The 24,879-nt window shown below is 38.5% G+C and overlaps 1 protein-coding gene across 10 annotated transcripts in view; it reads left to right on the top strand.

Moving 5' to 3' along the window:
* The window catches only part of LOC115619987 (myb-like protein P), a 55,986-nt gene that overhangs the window by 16,804 nt on the left and 14,303 nt on the right, over window positions 1–24,879 (top strand). For 7 of the 10 annotated variants that reach the window (XM_030513053.1, XM_030513055.1, XM_030513054.1 and 4 more), the window contains exon 4: window positions 18,937–19,028. In XM_030513053.1, coding sequence (XP_030368913.1) covers window positions 18,937–19,028 — 92 coding nt within the window. Of the gene's footprint in view, window positions 1–3,413; window positions 4,210–18,936; window positions 19,029–24,879 lie in introns of those variants that run through there. The other 3 variants (XM_030513059.1, XM_030513058.1, XM_030513057.1) reach the window with 1 other exon arrangement.

The following is a 24,879-nucleotide window of genomic DNA, read 5'->3' as shown; positions in this document are numbered from 1 at the left end:
TCACTGGATTTCTAGCGTTACCATCTGATCAATGCCTCTGCCATATAATATAAAATATCAAGCTGCGTACCACATGTCGCATGTGTAATAAGCGCATGCCTCAGTTACATATTTGCGCGTTCGTGTCTCGTGCGTTTGATTAAAAATTCCAAAACAAAATGCAACACGCGGCCGCAGTGTACACTTTTGGCACTTCAGGCAACGTCATTAGGCCTAGCCTAGCCTAGGCTAGCCACCTAGGCAGCGAGGTTGCAGGTTGGTTGGAGCGGGTGGCGCCCTTCGCTTCGACTGTGTGCGCTGCTGCTGCATGCCGGACATAACTTGGCGACTGCCACACTTGCAACGTAACGCACGTGGCACGTGCACGGCCTGCCGTTAGTCTGTTCACATGTTTTCTTGCTCTTATCGCTTTGGGGTAGGACCCAACGAGCTCGAATGTTTGTGGGAAATTATGTTGAGGCGCCGTCGTTAGGCTACCAATGCGCAGGTCTCTAACAACGGAAACAACCCCTAGCTGCTGTGTAACAGTTTTGTTGCTTTGCGTTGGCCGAAATAGAAGCCAAAAAATATTTATGTGTGTGTGTGTGTGTGTAGGTGCCGTCGACCAACCCACAAGACGAGGGGCAAAGAGTTCAGGAGATAAAGTGCAACAGAAATTGGGCTAATTGTGGCAAGGTGCTGAAACATAACGTATACGCACGGTCTGCCGCCTAAGCGCTGAGGAGCGCTCTTAAAACGAACCGAGTCCTGCCCCCAAACTCATGATGTTTCGCATATGAATCCATCATCAAATGCCAGGCTTATGCGCGCCATCTCGCTTGCACACACGCCCCCCTGTGCGGCAGCCAACCGACGAATCCTGGCAGCATGCAACGGCAGCAGCAGCCAAAACACGAGCGCCAACACGAGCTGAGACGACGGGACGAGTGTGTCCCTGTTGTTGCCGAGCCAGCTGACGATGGCAAGGACGTGTACTGGCGGCGTTACAAGCGTTTAGTTTTTAAACTTTGGCCAAACGTGTCGGACGTCGTCGTCGTCGTTGTCCTCGTCGTCGTTATCCTCGTCCTCGTCATTTTCGCGTTACGTTACGTTACGTCTTACGTGCTCAGCTCTCCTTACGTTGCTTACGCAGGCAGCCTGCGAGTTCTGTGCTCGCCTGTGTTGGCGTGGGTGCATTTGCTGGCGCATTTCATTGCCAGCATTATGCCAATATTTGCTGTCAATATCAACAGCAGCCCCAGCCGGAGCACCAGCATCAGTCACAGTTACAGTTACAGTTACAGTCACAATCCGAGCCGCAGTCTCAACCGATGCTGCACGGTCTTTCGATCAACTTTGGTGGCAGCAGCAACAAGGTTTTATTGGAATTTCATTTTTATTTATGTAATTTGTTTACGTTTTCGTCACGTTTTCCATTTACACTAGTTCCCTCTGTTTGTTTTGTTGTTGCGTCAATGTTGTTGTTTCCTGTAATTGGTGTACCTTACTTATTTTCTTAAATCGTTCGCTCATCAGCGTATTTGTAATTACCTGTTTATTTGTTTATACTTAAATTGATGTTGTCATTACTGTTGATGTTGATGTTGTTATCGTTATCATTATCGTTAACGTTATCGGTGTCTTTATGTATCTGATCTCCACTTTGCTTTCTTAAAGAGGTGATGCTTGCAGCCAAAGCTGTTACATAAGCTCTAAATGTTAATCATTATTGCAAAATGATGTGCTGAACAATTTAAAGAACTTGTGTCTCTGTGTGTGTGTCTCTGTGTGTTGCTTCTTGCATTTTTAATTGTTGTTTTCAAGTACTATATAACCCCTCTAAATGTTGTGCTTAAATGTAATTTGTTGTTTTCCTCAAAACTCTAACATCTTTGTAACTAATATTGTTCAAGTTCACGAATTGTTAAAATCGGTCTATTTGATAAAATAATGTGTGATTTGAATAATTTATATCTATAGTCTAAGCCGGTTACAACCAAGAAATATTTGTTATTATGTGAAGTTACTAAACCTGATAAGACCACAGAACGCTGTCTAAGCAGATATGGAACACCAATATTTGTCTCACACGTTAAATTCACATTGTATTTAAAGCCAAGACTAGCATCAAATATTTGCCCAAAAGATAAAATAGCAGCCAGGAGGTTGTTTTTACATTTTTTCAATATTTGGCGTATTTTTAGACAGATATGGGTTTCCTGTATTTGCTTGCAAGGCAAATCAAAGTAAAGTCAAGTTTATGTAATTTAAGTTCAAGTTCGAGCACTGCTAAAAAAACATAGTCTCCAAAATCAAGCAGCCAAAAAGAAGAATGTAGTTATTTGTGGCTATAAAGAATTCCGCCCGTTTTATTTATCAATCTTCTTCATAAAAGAACAGCCATCGCATACAAAGAAAAATGATTGAGCAAGATGTTGGAAAATCAGATCTTTTCAGTGAAAGTTCAGTTTCCATCGATTTATTATTTAAAAGCCTTTTTCAGTGACACACTCCTTATTAGCTAATTAATGAAATACTTAAGCATTGAAGGCTAAACCAATATTGGTTGATAAACATACGCGACTCCATCAAGCCGCAAAGAAATGTCAACTATTTAGGTTGCTATAAAGAATTCTGCCCATTTTATTTATCAATCTTCTTCATAAAAGAACAGCCATCGCATATAAAGCAAAATTATCGAACAAGATGTCGTTAAATCAGATCTTTTCAGTGCATTAGAAAGTATTTTCCATCAGTGTAGACTCTTCCGATTTATTATTTAATTTTTCAGTGACACAGTCCCTATTAGCTTATTTATGAAATACTTAGGCATTGAAGGCTAAACCAATATTGGTTGATAAACATACGCGACTCCATTAAGCCACAAACAAATGTCAACTATTTAGGTTCGAGTTGCCTTGGGGTTCAAGGTTCCGCCGAAAATGAATTCCAAATAGGTTAGCATGTAAGATATTAAATTAGACAGCCTAAGCACTATGATTAAGTTTAAAGTGTTGAATAAATTTTGAAATATGTCTAGCATAAATATATTTTGTAAACGAGCACGCATTTAAATGAGGAACAGCGACAAGTATGGCGAAATTTGCCCAACGCGTCTGGAAGAAGTTGAGAGTTATCTTGACATATCTCTGAAGATAAGTCAACTTATCTGGCGCACAAAGTGACATTATCAAAATAGCTAAGCTCGCGATATTGCTGGCATGCATATTTAAATTAGGAATTTAACAGATTTTAGGAACCCAATGGGAAGACGCGTTTAGTTATCCAACGCATTGTCACGCGAACAGACGCTTAAAAATGAGAAATGCACGAAGCACGCGATCAGTCTAAGAATGTGCCATAAACTCCACACAAGTGTTGCAGCAGTGAACAGTGTATAAAGAGATTTTTGTGAACAATATTAACCAATTTATATGGCCGGTTATCGTGCGCTGCCATTGGCGCCTGTTTCGGCCAACAGCATGGCGGCCACTGTTGCTGCTCAGCCTCCTAGTGGCCATGGGCCCACCATGTCGACCTATGCCCACCACCAGTCGATGACGGCGATGTCCAATAACGGTATTATCTATCAATCGGCGGTACACGCCTCCATACACAGCTTGAATACTGTGCAAACTCAACATCGTTCATCAACCACGCATCATCACATTCTAGCCACAGCCACAGCGACAGCCACGGCTACGGCTGCGAGTGCGGCCGCAGCAGCCGCAGCAGTTGCAGCAACAGCAGCAGCAGCAGCGCCGACGGCAGTGGCAGCCACTGCTAATTTACAGCAGCCACATCCGTCATATTGTCCGCCTCAGCACATGCAACAGCAGGCGCTTCAGCAGCAGCAGCAGCAACAACAGCAGCAGCAGTCGCAACAACAGCAGCAGCAGCAGCAGCAACAATTGCAGCAATCGCAGCAACAGCAATCGTTGATGTTGCATCAACCACACCAGCAGCAACACCATCAACAGCAGCAACCACTGGTGCAGCATCAGCAGCATGCAGCGGCGCATCAACAGCAACATCATCATCATCACTTGCAGCATCAGCAACACTTGGTGCAGCACCACCACCACCACCATCATCACCAACAGCTGTCGCTGCATCAGAACCACTTGTACTTCAGTGGCACAAGTCTCGGTGGCCTAGGCGGGCACCACCACCACCACCATCGGCAGATCTTCAGTCATTTGCAGAGCGCCCTGATGCCGCTCAGTGTCAGTAAGTATACGCAGTGTGGGTGATCCTGTGCCCAGGTGTACCGGTGATCCTGTACGGTGATCTCGGGAACGTGAACTAAACCGCAAGTTTGTACAAGTAATCAGTTCTCTTATTGGTGTTGTGGCTGCATGTTTGTCTTTCCATTTTAAATGTCGTTCTCTAGGTGTGTTTAGCTTCTTTTACATTCTATGTACGAGTATATATATATATGTGTGTGTATGTACATATATCTATTCGAGATATGACTTTAAGCTATGCCCTTAAGCTTGGAAAGTGGGGCGCCTTTATAAATGTGGTCATTAAACTGTAAAGTGTGCAATGCCTTGTTCCTAGCACTTATATAACCAACAATAAACACAACCCCTACACAAAGAAAAACAAATTGCATTAGCTGCGAAACTTAATCGATACTAAGCTCTTATGGTATTTGACTTAAAACAATTAAGGGGCTTGATATGAGACTATATTTCCATTTGTTTAGTTTACAATCTGAACTCGTACAGATTATTAACAAATTTCCAGGACCTTGGGCATTTTATTTATTACAATATTTAATTCTTGGTTAGCTGGATTGATGTTCATGTCTCTCTCTTTAGCAATATATTTTAGACTTCTTAAAAGGTTCATTAATATTTAGAATATTTAATTCTTGGTTAGCTGGATTGAGGTTATGCCTCCTTTAGCAATACATTTTAAACTTTTAAAAGGTTCCATATAAAGTTCTGCATATAGGGCTGATTAACCTATGTTAGTTGTATGAAAATAATGTCCACACTTACCTAAAATGAAATCACAATTATAATTAGAATTAATCTTACCTAGTCAGTTTTTACATTCCGATTCTAGAATAATTTGAGATTATTTTTGTCATACATGCCTATTATTTACATCCCAATAACTTCGCGACTAATTCATCAGTTTGAATTTTACTTTTGTGCCAGTGTATTTCCAAAGTCATCCTTAGACAATACTATGCACACAATCACAGGCACGCACACACATCCATACATACTGCACAAATAGGAACACACTCTTGCATTTGCAAGTCATTTTCATTTTATAAACATTTCATTAAATTTTATTTCATATCTTCCTGTGCAATAATTCGCACGCCATTCCAGTGCACAAAACAAAACGCGTGCTAAGCGTCGCGCACATGCTGTTGTTGTTGACAATGGACACACACACATATACATATATATATCTATATATGTGTGTGTGTGTGTCTACACACATATATACTATACATATATCAACACCAACTCATGCAATTGCGATTTTAACAAGACAACACGCCTAAACCTAAACAAGAGACAATTGAAACAAAAGGCCGTCCATATGGCTTGAGGACACCAAAGCGTTCAACCATTTGGCCCAGGCAGTTGCCCGATTGCAGGTGTATGCGTGTGTGTGTGTGTATGTGTGAGTATGTGAGTGTTACCGACAATATAAAATATGCCTAACATTTGGTTTTTCACTTTTTCGCTGCGAGACGCGTGCTTTGGTTTAGTTTTTGTGAATATGAGTGTGCATGTGAATGTGTATGTGTGCGCGTGTGTGTGTGTGTGTGTGTGTGTGTGTGTGTGTGTGTGCGTCTCATTTATGCCTTCCCTGTCTTTTGTTGCACATTGAAATATGTCAGCAGTTGTGGAGCTTTTTGTTTTCACAACTCTCCATTGTCACATTAGATTTTGTTGCTGCCCGACGGCAGCTTAACTTTATTATTTTAACTTAACGGCGTTTTAAGTGTTTTTATGCAACAATGTGCAGTTTCTGGGTGTGTAGGTGCGAGTTCACATTCTGCTAAAGAAATGTGTGGGCTGCTCCGCTTGGCCATAATAAAGCAGCACCGTTTTTCGTTTATGAGCTTCATTATACGCCTTTCATAGCATACTTTTGTGCGACGGAAAAAAGGGCTCGCATTGTTCGTTTGCGAGTTGACAACCACCAAGCCCACTACGTTCCCCCCTCACCACCACCCCCCACCCCATCCCATTAGTAACGCTTCAACAGCCGATGCGTTGTCACTTGGGCACGTTAAAACTTTGTAACTAAAGTGCGTCGATGAAAAACCAACAAGTGTGCGCTGCTTGTATGTGTATGTGTATGTCTATATGTGTATGTGTGTGCGTGTGTGATTGTGTTAGTTGTCTTTGCCTGATGTCGCTGTTGTTGTCGTTGTGTCAATTTTATTGTCTTTGGTTGGCCATTGTTTTGCGACTGTGGCCGCCAGGCCGGCTGTTTGTCAGGCCAGCGACTTGCCCCCTTCACATCGCCAGCCGTTATATTTGTGTACTGTTAGTTTTATAGCCATGCATTGTTTACACATACATACAAACACATGTGGCACTTGCTTTTCCATTGCATTCTTAAAGGTCTATTTTCAAATGCCGATCTTTAACTTGAAATGTGGGGGAAATCCTAGGAGAATTAAATGTTTACATCAAGTGAAATTATTTCACATTGGATTTACAATTGAAACATATAGTACATATATATTATATTTATTTCTCGTAAGCTCATTCTAAAGCAAATCTCTACACACAATACATATATCAGTCAAAAGCTAACCATTACCATTGCCTTATGGTCGATGTTCAAGATTTCACGAGACATTTCTTCTTCAAATTTAGATTAATCTTTAATTTTTTGGACGTACCTTCTCGAATTTATTGAAACTGATATTAACTATCAATTTGTCATATATATTTCCTGAGTTGAACAATTTTTAAACTAATTTAATTAAACCTTGACAGAGAATTGGATATTGTTTGAGAAGTTAATATAGGTATTTGGATCAGTTTAATAAATTTTCCTCTGAGCCATTTTATTTTTTAATACAATCTGTCCTAATGGACAATCAGCAAATTAAAATGGAAGAACATTGGCATTAGGATTTTGTATTATGTGTGACTTATGTATATTTAAATCTTTTGAATATTTATCTTGCCAACATTATTTAACATTGTCTTGAGTGGTGATCGCTGACAGGGAAACATAAAACCATTTTCAGTTAAAAATTTAATATTAAGAAGCTTCTTCGTGGAAACTGATAGAATACAATGCGTCTTACACTTCAACTTGTTTTTTCCAAGGTCATCCTACAAGCATTCCTTATTGAACAAAAGACACTTTTCTTTACAGATTAATTGTAAGCTACATTATTGATTTCAATCAAAGCTCATTCTAATCTAAGACACTTCCCCTAGACCCGTGGGTTACGCGAGCGTAAGAACTTTGTTGGCATATGACTAAACCATCATCAATCTGTGTGTTTTTTTCAAGTGGGATTAAAAAAGTTATTTCCCAAGAAGCTTTTGTAAAAGAACATTATATTTATACCCTGTATCTAAAATGTACAGAGAGTATATTAGGTTTGTGCAAAATAAAAAATGTAACAGGCATTTCTGACCCTATAAAGAATAAAATTTCTTGATCAGCATTGTCCGTCCCTATGAACACTTAGATCTTAGAGAATAAAACAGGCAAAGACAGAATTTGTCTTTTTCAATTTTTACTCGACTTAGCATTCCATCTTGTTAAGTATGGAATTCCTATTGGTTTTTATTGAAATAACATTATATAGTACTTGTGAAATCCTGCAATATTATATGTCTGACCGTATATTAAGCTGTCGAACTCCTTTGTCCCAGCATCTATGTACTGCTAGACAATTTAATATGACCCTATTTTGATTTCTATAGATGCATTGCTTTAATTATGTTTCCCATTTCTGCTGGTGTCTGATGTGCATTTGGGTCTGTATTCGAGTGTGTAAGCCACAATGTCAAGGGAGTTAAAGAAGCACAAAACTTCTTAAACTTTGGTGACTGCGCTCCCTATGGCCAAGGACCGAAGGAAAAGTGTGAAAAAGTAATAAAAGTGAGCGAAGCAGGAAAAAATTCAAAGTTGACAAAATTTTAATAAGGCACTTTGGTGGCCGTCTTTTGCATGCCAACCAGTTGGCAGTTGGCATTCGGAACTGGCTGACTACACATGCCACTGACCAAACACACACACACATACAACCACACTCACTCGCACACACACACACACACACACACACGAACAGTCGCTCAGCTAACCAGCTAGGACGGGCAATAAAAAATTCAAAACGTTCACATAAGGATTTGTCAAAGATCACGTACTCAATAAATATTGCTCATGCATCGCACAGTTGGCTTCACATTTTGCGGTTGGCCATTTTTTTATGACCTGGCCGTGGGTCTTGTTGCTCTTTAATTTGTGTTCGCTTATTGCTTCAGATCTACTTGTATAGTAGCCTGATGCCTACTGTTGCCTTGACTTCCGTCAGATGTGGCGGCCAGATGTGCGCTCGATTTGATGTGTGCCTATTAATTTCAACGACAATTCAATTAGTTGGCTCCCAATATTGTACTCGGATGGTATTGCCTTGTTTTCTATCACATCCTTGTAATGTGTGCGTTAGGCGGAAGTCGTGGCGGGCACGTAATATATTTGCTCATATTACTAAAAGCTACATAAATCGTGCGGGTTTTGTGGCCTGCAATTTATACCACGAGTCACAAATTGTACGACACTTTAAAGTTGGCGACGCTTTAACCCATTCCGACTGAATGCCAGTGCGCTTAACTCGCAGCACGAATCTCTTTTATTTCCAACTCAATAATATTACAAAAGCGAAAGGGCGGGCTATGAAGATTTGGGTGGGTAGCTGGATAGCTATCAAGGCGATAAATTCTTACAAGTTTTGGGGATCAATAGAGTTTATGAATCAAGCAAGGCTGCCAAAGACCTATATGATAGAACAGTTTTTATTAATATAGTATAATGCTTAAAGAATTTCATTTAATTAACTTTAAGAAAATCCCGAACTTGTAGATCCTATACCTGCCTCTCTCACCCCCTCTCTGTCTTCGCCACAGTTCTTGGATTCAAATAAAGTTTGTAGCACTAATCGTTATAGGAAATATATAAAAAATTGCTAATTGCAACAAACTTCCCTGGTTTGGCTTTGCTTTAATTTAAAAGTTCTCGGTGTTCATATGGACAGACATATGTCTTTATAGATTCGTCTCATACTGATCATCACCTATAACATGGGGCACAACTTTAGACTCTCGAGCAACGCCTCGGATAACTTCTTCTAATTGAAATAATTCACTAAATTAAATTATAACACAAATGTTTATGTATTGTTTAAATAGCATACATATAATTAATTAAATTAAATTATAACACATTTCTTTATGTACTGTTCAAATATTATACATTTCTATCGAGTCGACCCCAAGCAGTAACGACAACAGCAGTCGTTGGCATATCACAGACAGAAATCAGAAAACAACAGAAACTTTCCAGGTCTGGAAAGAGACTTTCTAAGCCTAGGATAATATGGATGCCAAGTTTAACTATTCTAGTTCTTATACTTTTCGAGATCTTTGCGTTCATACAGACGGGCAGACGGATTCTTTTTCTTAGCATTTCGGTACAGAGTATACAAGTAATGGAAAATACACCTAATTATATTTATATATAATAGGTTTGAAAATTAAAAATTGCATATATATTTCTTTAGAGATAAGGAACCAATCACCTATTTTTACATATGATCAATGTCTTTTTTTACACCGTTGTTTCTGGTCGTGTAAAAACAGAATTAGGTGTAATTCACAATTTCTAAGTTCTGAACAATTCCCCAAAATGTAGTAACCGCGTTCAAACACGAAATGGGGCTACCGGTCTACTCGATAATGAAGTTCTCCTACATTTCCATTTTTGTTTTTCGTGTTATTCTTTATTTAAGACTTGTCCTGGATTGGACAATTATTAAATTTAATGATAACTCGTAACTTCGATCATGCTTCTGCGATGATGATTGCGGCTTGGTTCATAAAAGTTGAACCTTTTGTGTTATCTTCGTGCTTCGGATTCGTATGTTTCCCCAAACATTATAGGCCTATGTGTATAGTTGCCGATATTTCCGCTGAGACCAGAACGGGTTAAGTGCGTTGGCTCGCCTGTACGTGCGAATGAGTCTGTGTCTGTCTTGTTTAGCCTGATCGATGGCCAATTGCTGACAAAATGCAAGGCCTATGCCTATGGCATGTTTACAAGCCAAGTTCAGATAGCGATGCTGTGCATGGGGCAGGTCCTGGCTAGCAGGACCATTTGCGGCAGAAGTCAAAAGTGCGCTGCAGCCCGAAATGTGTTTGCCGACGCAAAATTCCAAGCAATTAAATCACTTTGATGCTAATTTGGATTAATATGTTGTTGTCCATTTGCCATGAACGTGCAATTTGTTGCCCCAGGAGCAGCGTCCGGCTGCCTGGGGTCGAGCTCTCTGCCCAGGTGCTTCGATTAGAGCGGTCACAAATAGATTTATTGAACAATGCGCTGTTGAACGAGGGGGTCGGCGTGCGATGTAGCAACATTTTGCATACGCCAATTGGCATTTTTGTTGCAACATAGATGGGTTGAGAGTGTGTGGCATTGTTGTTGTTGTTGTTGCTGTTGCTGTTCCGGGCACGTTATTTATTTGGCTTATCGAGTGCAGTGCTGCAAGTTACGCACGAAATTGTGCTACATTTTCGGTTAGGTAAACAGTTTTTGTGTACGAGGCCTCCTCCCTGGCACACCCTGCGTCCGCCTGTCGTTCGGCTTACAACAATATTAATTTTGTTAGATAAATATTAGTTTTTAGTTTTGGGCGCTTAGATTAATTTGCTGGTGGCCCAGGTTTTTATGTATTTTTAATGGACAACCATGTAATTTGGTTTGCTGTTGGGTTTATTTGCATGCCCGCACAGCAGCAGCAGCAGCAGCATGTGTTACGATACATATACATACATATGTGCTAATTTTATGGCACTTTAAATGTTTAATTTATAATTTGTGTAAGTGAAAAAACACGCACACACACACATCCATTCTCAGTCGGGGCAAATAATGTAGACTCGATAAATACCTACATTAAAATAAATTACAGCTTTTGGTCGTTTTGAAAAAAAATACGAAAATGCGAACTATAAAAAAAACAAGAAAAAGTAATGTAAATATATGGGCAGTGCAAAGTTACGCGAATTTTTCATGCAACCCCACAGGTAAAAAATGTTGGTTGAAACGCCAAAAAGCAGACTACACAAACAGCAAAATAAAAGTGCCGAAAAAATGGCATGTTAGTGTCTTATGAAAGGAAAAAAAGAACCGAGTAGAACATACTCGTAGTACATATGTGGAAAAAACAAAAACTGAACGACTGCATATTAATATAATTTGTAGTCAGAGGTTCCACAGCTTAACTGACCAAAGTCAGAGCACAGCGTGCCCAGCTGGTGCCACCAGCCAGAACTAACAATACCAACAGCTAGAACACCACAACAACAACAACAACAACAACTACAACAACGCAGCATATGGCTGTAAGACATAAGATGCAAATGTGCTGCCACAAAAGTTTACAAAATGCATTAAATATTGTTTGTGTATGCCCATTTTTTGTTGCCCGCCTGGTCGACTCTGCCTCCTTACCATATGAAAATCATTTAGCAAATGTGAAATTTTTACTGATTTACTTTTGCCATTGCGCCGTGCAATAGAAACAAGATACGAGAAACGAAATAAAAGAAAGAACGAAATGAAATTCGCTTGTAATTGCATTGGCCGTACACTCGGAGAATAAACCCAAGCACAGCAACTAAAGCAAACATTTGTGTGGCAAGACGATATCTTCAAATAAATCTTTAATGATGGTATTTTCTTAGAAATGTGTTATACAGTGTGTTGGACTATTGTTTTCAATAAATCAAACTGAACTGACGTCCTAATATAACATTTTTCAAAATATGAAAATTCCATGGCTCATTAAGTGTTCTGCAGCAGTGCTTCTTCGCTAAAACGAATTATAGAAAGTTATATTTAATAACACTTTCCTCCCAATGTGTTTTAGTTCCTTCTCTGGAGCAGCACAAGCACATGTTTGCTTAATAATTCCACTTTTCACACATTGTTCCGCAGGTTCTTTATTGAGAAATGTAATTACTTGTATTATCTTTGTAAGCTCTTTATTTCTGGTACTTTTTCATACTCATTTTGGATGTTGACAAAAAGTAAATCCAATGCTGATTTGTCTATAATATGTAATACTTTTTAGATCACTTTTTCGATGTGATAAAACTCTAACATTGGAGAGCGAACGGGTTGATATAAAAAGTATGACTACCACCATTGCGTTGCTTTTGTTAGTTTTGAAAATACAAGAACCCCTTTCTAGCAAAAATGAAAAGCCAAATGGCCCAGTGATCCAGTCTTTCGCTAAATTGTGTACCAATTGCTTAGTTTTCATAAATCTAGACAAGTGGTTTGCTATTTTATACAGATATATATTTGAGAGTATTTTCTGACTCTTATTATTCCAATTGTCATTAAGGTAACATCCATTTTTTGAGTGTAGACAGGGAGAGAGAGAAAGTCTCTCTGTTTGGGTTGTTGCTCATACGCCACGCTGTCAACGCTGCCTTCTCCTTCGGCCGCTGCTCGTCACAAATAATTTATTGCATTTGGCGTGTTATTGTTCTGCTTGCCATGTGCTTGGCTCTGCTTTCCTGTGGCTTTTCAGTTAGATATTCATTAATAGCACTTTTATGACTTTGAGACGTGGCCCAAGTTTATTTGTTTGTTTGTTTGTTTGTTTGCTCCTCGCTGCCTGCATTTTTATGTTAATCGCTCTGCCCCTTTGTGGGCTGTGTCGCTCACAATATTTCTGCAAAATATTTTTTCAAAATTGCATAGTTGCTGTCACCGTCGTTGTTGTTGCTAATTATTGTTTGGCTTAGTTGCCGACATGCATATTTGTTGTTATGTGTCTTTTAATTGCTGTTTTCGCCACAATATGCAAAGCGATGGCACATTTCGCATTTAAGTCTGAGTAATGTTTCTTAGCAATGCAACCCATGGAGCACCGGTTCTGCTCTGACTGGCTCGACCCGGCGCGGCCCGGCCCGGCCCGGCGCCTGGTTTATTTGTTGTCGCTACATGATTTTTATCAGCCGCAACGTTCTGTAGTTACATGATAAATCATGTCGCACATCTGTCAAAAGTACTATTCACACACACATATAATTTAAAGTCAGCAAATACGCTGCGACGAGTATTTCATGGCTGATAAAAGTCATATTTGGAAGAGTAGAGAATGCCGTGCACGCGTCTGTCTACGGACGCTTCTCTTCCCTTCTACTTCTACTTACTCTCCCTATTTCCATTTGCTAACAAGACCTACTAACATACGTAGTGGAGGAATCCAGCAAAATCTTCAAGACGAAATGGAGTTATGTGTATTGAATTTATTTATTTATGCTTTAATTGCTGTCAGTAAAGATTGTTTGTATTAGAAATCGATTATAAATCTCTGATCTCTGATTCTCTGCTTTGAAGGCTATTGCATATGCAAAAAATCATGAAATTTTCAGATAAATTCTTATACTAATGTTCTTATCAAGTACAAAAATATTGTTACTTACTAAGTGCCTAACCTTGTTCTATCTCGAAAAGTCTGCATTAAAGACCGTCTCAATTCCGTTTCAAAACTGATTAAATTTCTCAGTTTTAAAGGCATAAGCAAAAAATCATTAAATTTTAGGATAAATTCTTATACCATTGGTCTTATCAAGTATAAAAATATTGTTACTTACTAAGTGTCTAACCTTTTTCTATCTCGAAAAGTCTTGATTAAAGACCGTCTTGATTCCGTTTCAGCTTTATTTCATATAGAAGTTTTTAGAATAATTGACATCAGTTGGATTTCCTTTTATTTCCTGTATTTTTCTTTATTTTCATTCCTGTGCTTGTTATTATTTTTACCAGGCATGGAGAATCAATAATGAATTGATGATCACAACTCTCACATTTTTAAAGATCACCTTTCCTTTCGCATTAAAGTTTCAGTAATGAGTATATCGGAATTCAAAATTGAAGTGCTCGAATACATAAAGCATCTGAGAAAGATGTCTCATTTTCTGCTCGCACCTTTTGCCTCTCTCAGTTTCTCGACAAGTCTCGAGTTTTCTCTATTGAATCACACTCAAGTAGATTTCGTACATAAGTCAGCTTATTAATGATTGTTAATGGAATTTTTTATTGTATTATTGTTTTTGGCAGCAAGAACAGGCCGAAAGGCCGATTACCCATTCAATTCCACTGCTCTGGTAGTTCATGAAACTTTCAGTTTCGGTCACGCCCTATTAAATTTTTTTGGACAACACGCGCATCGCTTTTTCTTCCATTTGAGGTTATTATCTCAAAACTTTGCTGTTGTTTCGATGATGACGTCTCCGTTTGGGGTATTTGCTTTGCAGCTACGACGTCATTCATCTTATCTGAATGCTTCATTGTGTCGGGCACTTGAGCGCCCTTTTCCGTAGTCTGTAAAGTTTTTATAAGATATTGTTTTATTACGCATACGTATGTACGAATATATGGGGCCAATTAGTTTAGTTAAGCATAGCGGCTTTTTCCAGCACAGCTACTGTCGGGTCATGATTTAAAGAAGGCAAATACTACAAATAAATCGAGTTAAGGGCTTTAGGTTTTTTTGGGGCACCTTTCTTGCTTCGGTGTAAGTTCCTACACAGAAAAAAGTGAGATAAGTCATCAAATTGATTAAATTAGTGCCATGTCATGGTTATGAACTGAATTGATTAAAAACATTGGCTTGAAGTAAAACAAATGGGTTTTGAGGCAATTCTGATTAATGCAGAAGGCGTTGGCTGCGTCATTCCCTAAAAGCAGCTGCTTGTAGTTTTGAGCACATTTCTCGATAGTTAATCTATTTTTATAAAATTTCTTTAAGTTAGACGAGTTATGGGCGACATATAAATACTGAAAAAGAATCTTATTTGTTCACCATTTTCTACGTTAATATTTTCTCTGTTTCTATAAAGGAAATAAAGGTTAAAAAAGTTTTATAATCATTTCTTATAACAGTACTTGCTTTTTCTCATGCGTAAGCAAGAATATAAATTAACAATACATTTCTGTTGATTTTATATGTGTAATACTTGTATATATTTAAACTCTCAAATGAATTTCTTGATTTTTCGTTTGATTTTCTTTGTCTAAGCTATATTTGAAAGCTTCAATTGCTATTGCCCAAATTTAAAAAAAGTCTTCAATTCAAAATGTAAAATTTCTACAAATAATGGAAGCTTGAATTCGATATGTTGCTGTTTTCTGTGTGTGTAGCATTCGCTGATAAATAAAGATGCATTCGCATTACTTAGCCCAGGAGCTTGACAAAGGCCAGAGTTACGGGCATCGTGGCCATAGTTTTATTTAGATCTTTGGCAGACAGTTTAATGGGTTTTAATTGTGCGGCTACGTGGGCTAAACAACAAAAGTAATTTCACACTTGCTGGTTTTGCTCGCAGCGGCGCGACAAAGTGCAAACAATTTTTCTTTGAACAACATACTAGTACACTCGTAGAGGGACGATAAAGCTGCAATGTTGCATAGGCTCATGGGCTTGCCCGCCAGTCGGCCGTCACGTGACTCGGCTTGACCTTTTTTTTTGGGCCATTTTTTGTTGGAAATTTATTAGCCACAATTTGGCAGCTCTACCTGAGCGCACGTTACAGAAATCATAAAACGAGAATTTATTATTTATGTCAACTCTTTTGTGCTATTTGCCAATGTCAATTCTTCTCGCGGACAAAATGGGCGAACGCTCTAAAGTATGCAACGAGTTTTGGGCTTGCCCGACTGGACTGAGCCGCCCTCGGGGGGCTCTATTTTAAAGCGAAATTATGGACTTGTGCACATTTTTTCCTCTTTGTTTTTGTCAACGCAATTTGTCACAATTAAGCAGGAGAGCAGCGGCGCTGGCTGCAACGGCGACAGCGACAGCATCAGCAGCTGAAATGAAGTGTGATGGGAAGAGGGTAGCGGGCCTTTGTTTAAAGTTTTGCATGCCACCACGTCTGTAGGTAGTGCCAAAAACGCTGTCACTATTCAAAAATGCCGCACGCCGTGTGGCGCGTAAAATAATAAAATCCGCACAAAACACCATGATGTCCTTCGGCCACGTCGTTGACGTTGGCTTCGACATTACGCGCCTGGGAGTTGCCCAGCCTCACCCATCTCTCCATATTCCTCCTCCCAGGCGCCCTTGCGTCTCACCTGGCTCTGTTCTTCTTTCCTTTTTATTTTATTTTATTTTTTTTGCTTTGGTAACGCGGTTTTGGCAGTGGCTTTGGGCCAACCAGCCAAAAAGCGAGACAGGTAGGCATGAAGGGCGACAGTCGTAGTCTATTATGGCTGGCGGTGCCCCAGCAGTCAGTTTTGAGCGTTTCGCCATGAAATATGCAAAGCGTAGTTAAAAAAACTTTTTATTTGTATTAATCAAACAGAGAGTTGAGTTTTTCTTCTGCCATGGCACACGGTTTGACATTTCAGGCAAAAACAAAAAATAAACACAACATAACAATGACAGAGAATGCATAATAAAGAAGCGCGAGGAGTGAGCGATGCTGTTGCTGTTCCAGTGATTGTTTCGACATTTTTGGCAATTATTGTGGGTCCCTCTCAACTCAAACCACGTAAATAATACATGCTTACATACCATTGTATGCGTTTATTATTACACTGGAAAAACAATTAAAGATTCAATGCAATTCAAATTTGTTTTGAACAAACAAAATTAATTTATGAGTGGAAGGAAACAGTGCAGTACATAGGCAGTGCTTCGGTCAGTTTTAAAGTAAAACAGATCAACTGTACTTTATGGATTACTGATATACTTATAATTGCTTTGAATTGAGTTTTCAAATATGACTTCTAAAAAAATGTCTAACAATTGCGTACACAAAAGAAATTGGCAGAGCTTTCGATGAAATTGTGAGAAATGTTAACTCTTGATTATAAGTCAGTCCTTCCTGGGTTAAGAGTTAAATAATGAAATGAAGTGATCCTATGGAGATACGGATACCATATTGATAATCCGTCTAAAGAATCTAACAGCGGGAGGGCAAATAAATATTGTCTCTTTGCTGAGTTGCCAATACTATTGAGGGAGAGTAATATCAATTTGACATGAGAGACTTGAGAATTTGGAGCGCATAATTTTTTACAGTGCACATACATACATACGAGTACTTTCCTGTAAGTAGCGTTTGAGCGGCACCCTCTCCCCTGTGAAGCCGTCAAGTCGCCAAATGACAAATTAGTTGAGCAATAAAACTTGAGTGTGCAATCAAACTAAAATTTTGTAATAAATTTTGTAGTCACAATGCACTAAACTATGAGTCTGTGTGTGAGGACCTGTGTGCGTGTTGCCAACGTGCGCCCATATAAAAATGCCATAAACAACGCGAACCAAACCGACAACAACAAACAATAACTGAGAGCCGGAGAGCCGAAGAGCGACAACGTCATCATCAGGCACCTTAGCGATGCAACCTTCCTTCCCCGAGCCACTCTCCGCCGCTCCACCCATCTCCGACACATCTCCCCGCTCGGGGGCCCCCACGCACTGTCTGTTTGGTTGGCCTGCAACATTTGGCAACACTTTGGATACGCTGGCACGACTCTTCGACATTCAGTGCCTCAGCGCTGAGGCCGTGGAACACTTTATATAAATTGTACAATACTTTTTTATGGCTCTTAAGTGCATTCTATTTATGCACAACACACAAAAACTGTAAATGTAGTACGTTCGCTCGAAGGATTGCTGGGTCGTTGGTATTGCCTTTGATATATTGGCCTATAGATGACTTAGCAGGCTTACCAACCAAGGAGAGTGGCGAGCGAAGATATTGGAGGATGTGTCGAGCGTACGCTTTTATTACACATTTTTGCTAAATTACAGTTTGGCCAAAAGTTTGCTTTGCTACAATTTGTTGTTGTCGTAGTTGAGAGTTCTTTGTTGTAGTTGCGTGGCATATTAATAAAAGAGCATATAGTTCGACAACCACGACAATGTGTTGTTGAAAATGAAAATTGAGCGGAGAATTTACGTTGCAAGCGCCATTAAGTGCGCGTAATTATTCAATGACTAGCAAAGTCTGCAACACAAATACACCCGAACACTAATACACACACACACATACAGACAAACAGTTATATACACTGATGATGTATATTAAAATATTTAAGCCCCATGAAGAGCAGGCAGAGGCCTTGCATGCGTTTCGTTTAAGTTTTTGACAATACGCAGTTGACTAGAATGTATTTATTTATCCTTTCGGTTTTTGTTTATCGTTTTTTTTTTGTTTCTGGTTCTTGAACCTTTTGATAAATGATGGTCGAGTCCCTGCGCTTTTATTAAGGCGACATTTAAATGCTATAAATCATGGTGCTGATTTACATTTTTGTCGCATTTATGCCCGCCGACATTTGCACCTGTTGGGCGGACCAAGCGAAGCCCAATCCCAGTCCACAGCCAACAGCCAACAGCCTAGACTTAAATGTTTTAACTTCTTTAAGATGCAGTTGGCAGCTGCACAAACTTAAACTACATGAGCACTGCAAGCGAAAGGTTTTGCAAATTGATTTGCATTGCTTTCCACTTATGGAACAACAGCCAGGCAACAGACTCACACCCATGTCCTGTGGGCCCCTATGATGAACCCTTGCTTACACTTTCTACTACTCTTACATACATACTATACGATATACACTATATACATATATAAAATATGCATTTGCGTTGATTTTTCTCCCGACTTTTTCTATTTTCGTTTCGCTCAATTTCAGATGGCGAACCCATCAAACTACCCGACAATTTGGAGAGCTTGCCAAGAGCTGACAGTTTTCCGTCACAGCGTCATCGTTGGAATACAAATGAGGTCAGTTTATTTGTGTTTGTATTTGTATTTGTATCTGAATGCATATAAAAATGTCGAAAATGGGCGCGGTAGTGAAAGCAAAACAACAACTATAGCAACAACAGCGGCTATAAGAAAAACATTAGAGGCAGTTCGAATGTTAAACATGTTGGAAGCCATCAAATGGCAGACAACACCAACAACACCAACAACAACAAAAACGACACAAGAACATAGTGAGTTACGATTTACCGACTTAAGTCAAGCACATGGCATGCCAGGAGCCTTCAGCTCTTGGCAAGCAGTTGACAGTCGTGCGAGAGGAGAGGGCCAACAGGATGAGGCTGACAGTTGTAGGCTGGACAGCTTGTCAGACCGGGGACTTTGGATTATGCTGTGACTTGTGGCTTCACTAGTTTTTCTATTTCTTATTTTCAAGTACAAATTAAGATGTGAGTGCGAATATTGCAAGGGGAATATTTTGCTTAAAAATCTATGTTTGCAAGAGATATTTAAAATCAATTAATGTGTCTCTGTCTGCTAGAATAATGTTGAGTAAGTTCTTTCAAATGCAAGCAGCAGAGTCGGAAGATTGCTGTCCTTCCACCTCTTTTCAGTTTCCTTAGTATTGAGTTTTGAATGTCGTGTGGTCAGAAACTAAAAGAACTTAATAATATTTGTAAACTTGAATGAAATGATTTTTGCATGATCAAACAATTATCTCTAGTAAGAGCCACAAGGCATAACAATGATGCCTCATTTGAGAAATATAGCGCAATCAATATTTTTTAAAGCAATAATATGGTTTGTAAATTAAAAACCTAAAATTTTCAGCCTGTTTTCAAAGCTTAGCTTTTGGAAAAGTAAATCCGTTGTTTCCATTTCCGAATAGAAAATTATTTAGTATGCTTTCAATGAAGAGTGTATAATTATTATTTAGTTGCAATATTGGTAGGCCGATATATCGACATTATACGATTGTGAATGCTGGGAAATGACGAGTTGCATATAAGTTTTTCCTTTTGCTTTGTAAAAATCAACTAAAAAGTAACTAACAAACAATGCAAGCATCTAATAAACAGCTAAAAGGAAAATGTGCATACAATTTGCAAGCAGCCTTGGGAAATTAAACCATCCGCCATGCACTAATCTGCCATATTAGTGATTAGTTAGTTAAAAGAGGTAATTTAGAATAGTTATGTTCAGCTGGTGGAGTATTTTGGTATCACTTAATAGATGAATTTAATTGAATTGGATAAATTGCTTGTCGTTGGGAAAATAAACTTTCTCCAATAATATACAAGAAAAATGAAATTCCTAATAAAGAAAGTGAAGAACCAATTGTTGAAACAACATTTCATGTTGTGTAAGCATCTGGATAATCAGAATATTGTCAAGGTATTCCAAGAAAATGTTGAGGGAAAAATGTGAAACTAACTCCAAAGCCGTTTGACAATTAAGCGAAATAAGTATTTGGTTTAAACTTTAAAGAATACTACCCATAGTTCCTCATAGTTATTATTGTCGAAATTTTTAGCTGGTGTTTGATGTGCCATGCTTTAAAGCTCTTGGAGCTGGATAAATATCTAGCTAGCATTAACTAGAGTGCCAAGTAGGCACGTAGGCGCCGCCGCCAAAAGTTCCACTTTTTATTTACAATAAAACTTTGAGCTCGCTTGAATAGCAAAAAAATATATAAAAAAAAACAACAAAAAAAGGGGACAAGAACTGACCCGACGGCCAAGCACGGAGCGTTTAACTTGCTGTTTTACTTGTGAATTAAGCGTAACCGCAAATATTCATTTGGACAGTTGTAAAGTTCAACGGCAGCGGCAACGTGAGCGCGAGTCCAGCATCGTTTTTGCTCCTCCAAGTGGGGAGGGGGCTGAACGGCTGAACGGCTGGGCGTTTGGTGAGGCTGGGCTTGGCGTTAAATGCCATTTTACACACTCGCACGACAAGTTGACTAAATTAAAAGCAGCAGCAGCAGCAGCAACAACAGCAGCGAAAAAGTTTGCAAGAAGGACGGGGCTCTGGACGCCAACCTGGACGTACTGGACATACTGGACGTGTTGCACGCCGAGCTCGCAGGCGCATCAACATGCAAAAATTACAAAATGTAACCGTGTACGGGGCATAAATAAAATTACGCACGCTTATTTTAGTCTGCTTACTGGGCCCAGGGGCGGGATTGTGTGTGTGTGTGTGTGTGTGTTGAGAAGGGGGATGGGGGATGGGGGAGGGGAAGGGGAGTGGGGTGTTAAATTGCAATGGCAGTGCTGCGGGCCTTAAACCACACGGTTTTAATTTGGCATTTAAGTAGCAAAAGGTGGTCAAAACATAAAGCAACTGTAAAATAGTAGCAACAACAATGCGCGACTCCTATGTGTATGTGTGTGTGTGTGTGTGTGTGTCTGTACTTATGTATAAGTGTTTGGGTTCGTGTGGTTAAAAACAGCGCAGCTTAAAAATCAAAAAGTTAAATTGATAATGAGTGTACAGACCTGACCTGGGGCTCGCCCTGGTCCTTGTACTCGTCCTGCTCCCGTTTGTTGTGATGCTTGTTGTATTCGCTTTTACTTGTAAATAAAATAAAATCAGACAATAAAACTTTTAAATTAGTTATTGTTGCTCTTGTTATTGCTGTGGTGTTGCAGTTGTTTGTCTTTGTTTCGAACAAAACTCTGAACAAAGAGAGGCAAACGCAATGAATTACTACTAGCCTTTGGAAACTTCCATAGTTAGAAGGAAACTCCCAGTATAGTTTCCTATGAGCATTACCTTGTAACATTTTAAACTCGTTTTCCTAAAGCAGTTCTTAGAGAGTTTAGAAATATTTATTTGTAAGCTAAACTTTAAATTCTTCATTATTTTAAATTGCTTTTAATGCGATTTGGCGTGGCAGACTATGCAATTATAAGCTCACACGCTCAAGACTTACGTATATTAGCTTGTTTTTACTCTGTATAATGTGCACATTCAAAGAAGTCAGGACTTCCTATAGGAGATGTTAAAGACTGGCAGTTATTTTTTTTTGTTACTTTTATTAATATTTTTATCATCACTGCGTTATAACTTAGAAGTTAAGAAAGCTTTAGAAATAATCTAGAAAATATACAAAAATTATTTACATCCGGTAAGCTATGCCTTGATTTACAGTCAAATCAGGTCGGAGACGCTACGAACTTAATTGTGGAGAGGAGAAAAAAAGAGAAAAGAAAATCTCCACCCAAGAGCAGTCGGGCGTAATTTAAGAGCCAGCTATGTCCACCTCACAGCTGTAGAAAATAGTTTCTATAGAGAGAGAGAGAGTTCTGTTGAGTGTGAGTCAGGTTATTATCTCAAAAACGACTGTTCCCATAAAAATGCTTCAAGAATATTATTATAGCTTCAAAAGTACAATAACAAACTATAGGAATATAGTGGGTTAGATGTACATATTTTGTATGCGAATGAGACAAGTTTTTTACAATCTCAGAATTACGTATATTTGTTTTATTCCGAGGATGTATTGTTTATTAGTTTTCAGATTTTTAGTGAATATTAACATTAAAGTAATTTCTTTGAATTTTCTCCATTTTATTTGACAAACAAATTTTAATTTTATTTTTTATTATAATTATTTATTTACTGATACTTTTAAAATAACCTGCTTCTAATTTTGTTATGAAACTTGCGATACTAAAGTATAAGTATATTGCTGAGTCGGGGGATGGAATCCCTTAAGCACACGCATTAGAAGTCTACAAGCTTCAGCTTAAATATTTAAAATACAATGATCTAAAATTGAAAACTTGATCTTACTGTCAACAGTAAAATGGTATATACAAGTAGAACAATATGTGTAGTATTTTGTATTCTTTTGAAGACTAGAAAAACCAAGTTTTTTAAGTCGATTGGTTACAAAAATAACCGATATTTTATAACGTTTTTGGAGCCCATTTCCTCCGCTTCGGAGTTTGCTTCTTACACTGAAAACTAAAGTTCCAATTTCCTAGCACTTGCCGTTAATCAGCAAATAGTCATTCAGAATAAAATGTTTTATAAAGATATACATCACTATCTGATAGATCAGATAGAAATAAGTTATGCCTTAATATCGATTTGTACCAACTTATTTTCTAAGTGTATCTGTATAGGCACACATCAAAGTGACACGCACAAATCAAGACAAATTCCACCAATAACTCATACGCCGCATATGTCCGATCAATTGAAAATGTATAGAAAGTGTTGAAAACCGTGCCGAGTGCCCGCCGAGACCATCAGAGCTGCGACTCACGCGCCCTTTCACCAATGAATGGAGGCTGAAATACGCTGAGGTGCGCATAAATTTTTAATGCGCTCGCGTTCTCTCGCAACTTGCGCGTATGTGTCTAGAATTCATCATAAAATAAAAAGTAGAAGATGCGAGCCTAAGAACAGAAACAGCAGCAGCAGCGGCAGCTCGAGCTACTCAAGCGGACATACTATACATAAATAAAGTGCCACTGCCGCACAAGTTGCCCCTCAAGGCGATGCCAGTGGCAATTTTGCCAAAATGCAAACGTTTGCCACTTGACAAACACGCGTTGCCCCTTTACTTATCCTGAACTTGAGTGTATGTGTGTGTGCGTATAAGTGTGTGTGTGTGTGCATACAATTTTTATGACATTCGCAAATGTTGCGAAATCTAGCATATGAAAATGTTCCTTTGCTGCACATATCGTAGCGCCAGCGACAGCGACAGCGCAGAGCCAGCAGCGATAGCGGCAGCTGCGACTACACTCAACAAAAAAAAAATTAACACATAACGACATCATTTCCAATTAAAATAGGGCTTATAACTGATTAGATTGATAACTTTAACTAGAATGTTGCCAAAAAAAAATATATATATATATATTTTTTTTTTTTTTTAATTTCACCTTTTTTATTGAAAGGAATTTTAAATAAATAACTTTCATGATCAGTTGGAAATATGTTAATTCAAATGTCTTCTTCAAATAATTAAAATTGTTAATATTTATTTTCAACAAATATTTTTAGTTTTTGGAATTGTGGTTTCAACAAATACATATGTAGTCGTCTAAGAACTAAACATTTTCTATGTGATAACCAAAAATTCTTATAATTGTCAACAAGTGTGATAATTATTACATAATATATATTTACATTTTATATACATATATTATAATATAAAAATTTAATTTTTTTTGTATTAGCAGAGTGTTTTTATTTAATCCTGTTCATCGTGAACAATCATTAAATTTGTTAAATAAACTTGACGATTAATTATTTCATTTACGATGAGCTAAAAATTAATTTAAATGAAGAGATGATTTAATATACCATTATAATTTAAACATAAAAGATAAGAAAGCCTAAGAAAAAGCTGTTGCGGGAATTTTATTTGCCAGTTGGCCTGCTATGGCCGATTCACAGCCATATGTGGTCAGGGACATTATAGACCTAACAAACTAAACAAATAGTAAGTAGAGGAGGAAAATTAATTCTACTTAAGAACTAATTAGAAAAACTAAGGAGCAGAAAGAGAAAGAGGAAAAGAAAAAAAGAAAGAGGGAAAGAGAAAGTTGGAGAGACAATTTGAAAGACGAAAGAAGAAAGAGGGAAATCTCCGGTAAGCTAGATGACTATTATTTGCCCAATATTACAATTTAATCATGACAAAAATATTTCTGCTTTTCAGTACATTAGAATGAGAAGTTGAGCAACTTTTTGCGCTTAGTGTACATTTTGCCTCAGTTGTTGACTGCACATACATACTCGCATGCTCGTATACTCGCAGTAGATAGAACTACATACATAGATGAATAGCAAGGATAGCGGCGCTTGTGCCGGCCACTTACATTATTCATGTGACGTCAAGGCT

The sequence above is a fragment of the Scaptodrosophila lebanonensis genome, unplaced genomic scaffold, assembly GCF_003285725.1.
Source record: "Scaptodrosophila lebanonensis strain 11010-0011.00,11010-0021.00 unplaced genomic scaffold, SlebRS2 tig00000001-arrow-pilon, whole genome shotgun sequence".
Taxonomy (NCBI): domain Eukaryota; kingdom Metazoa; phylum Arthropoda; class Insecta; order Diptera; family Drosophilidae; genus Scaptodrosophila; species Scaptodrosophila lebanonensis.
This window is presented reverse-complemented; position numbering and strand designations above follow the sequence as displayed.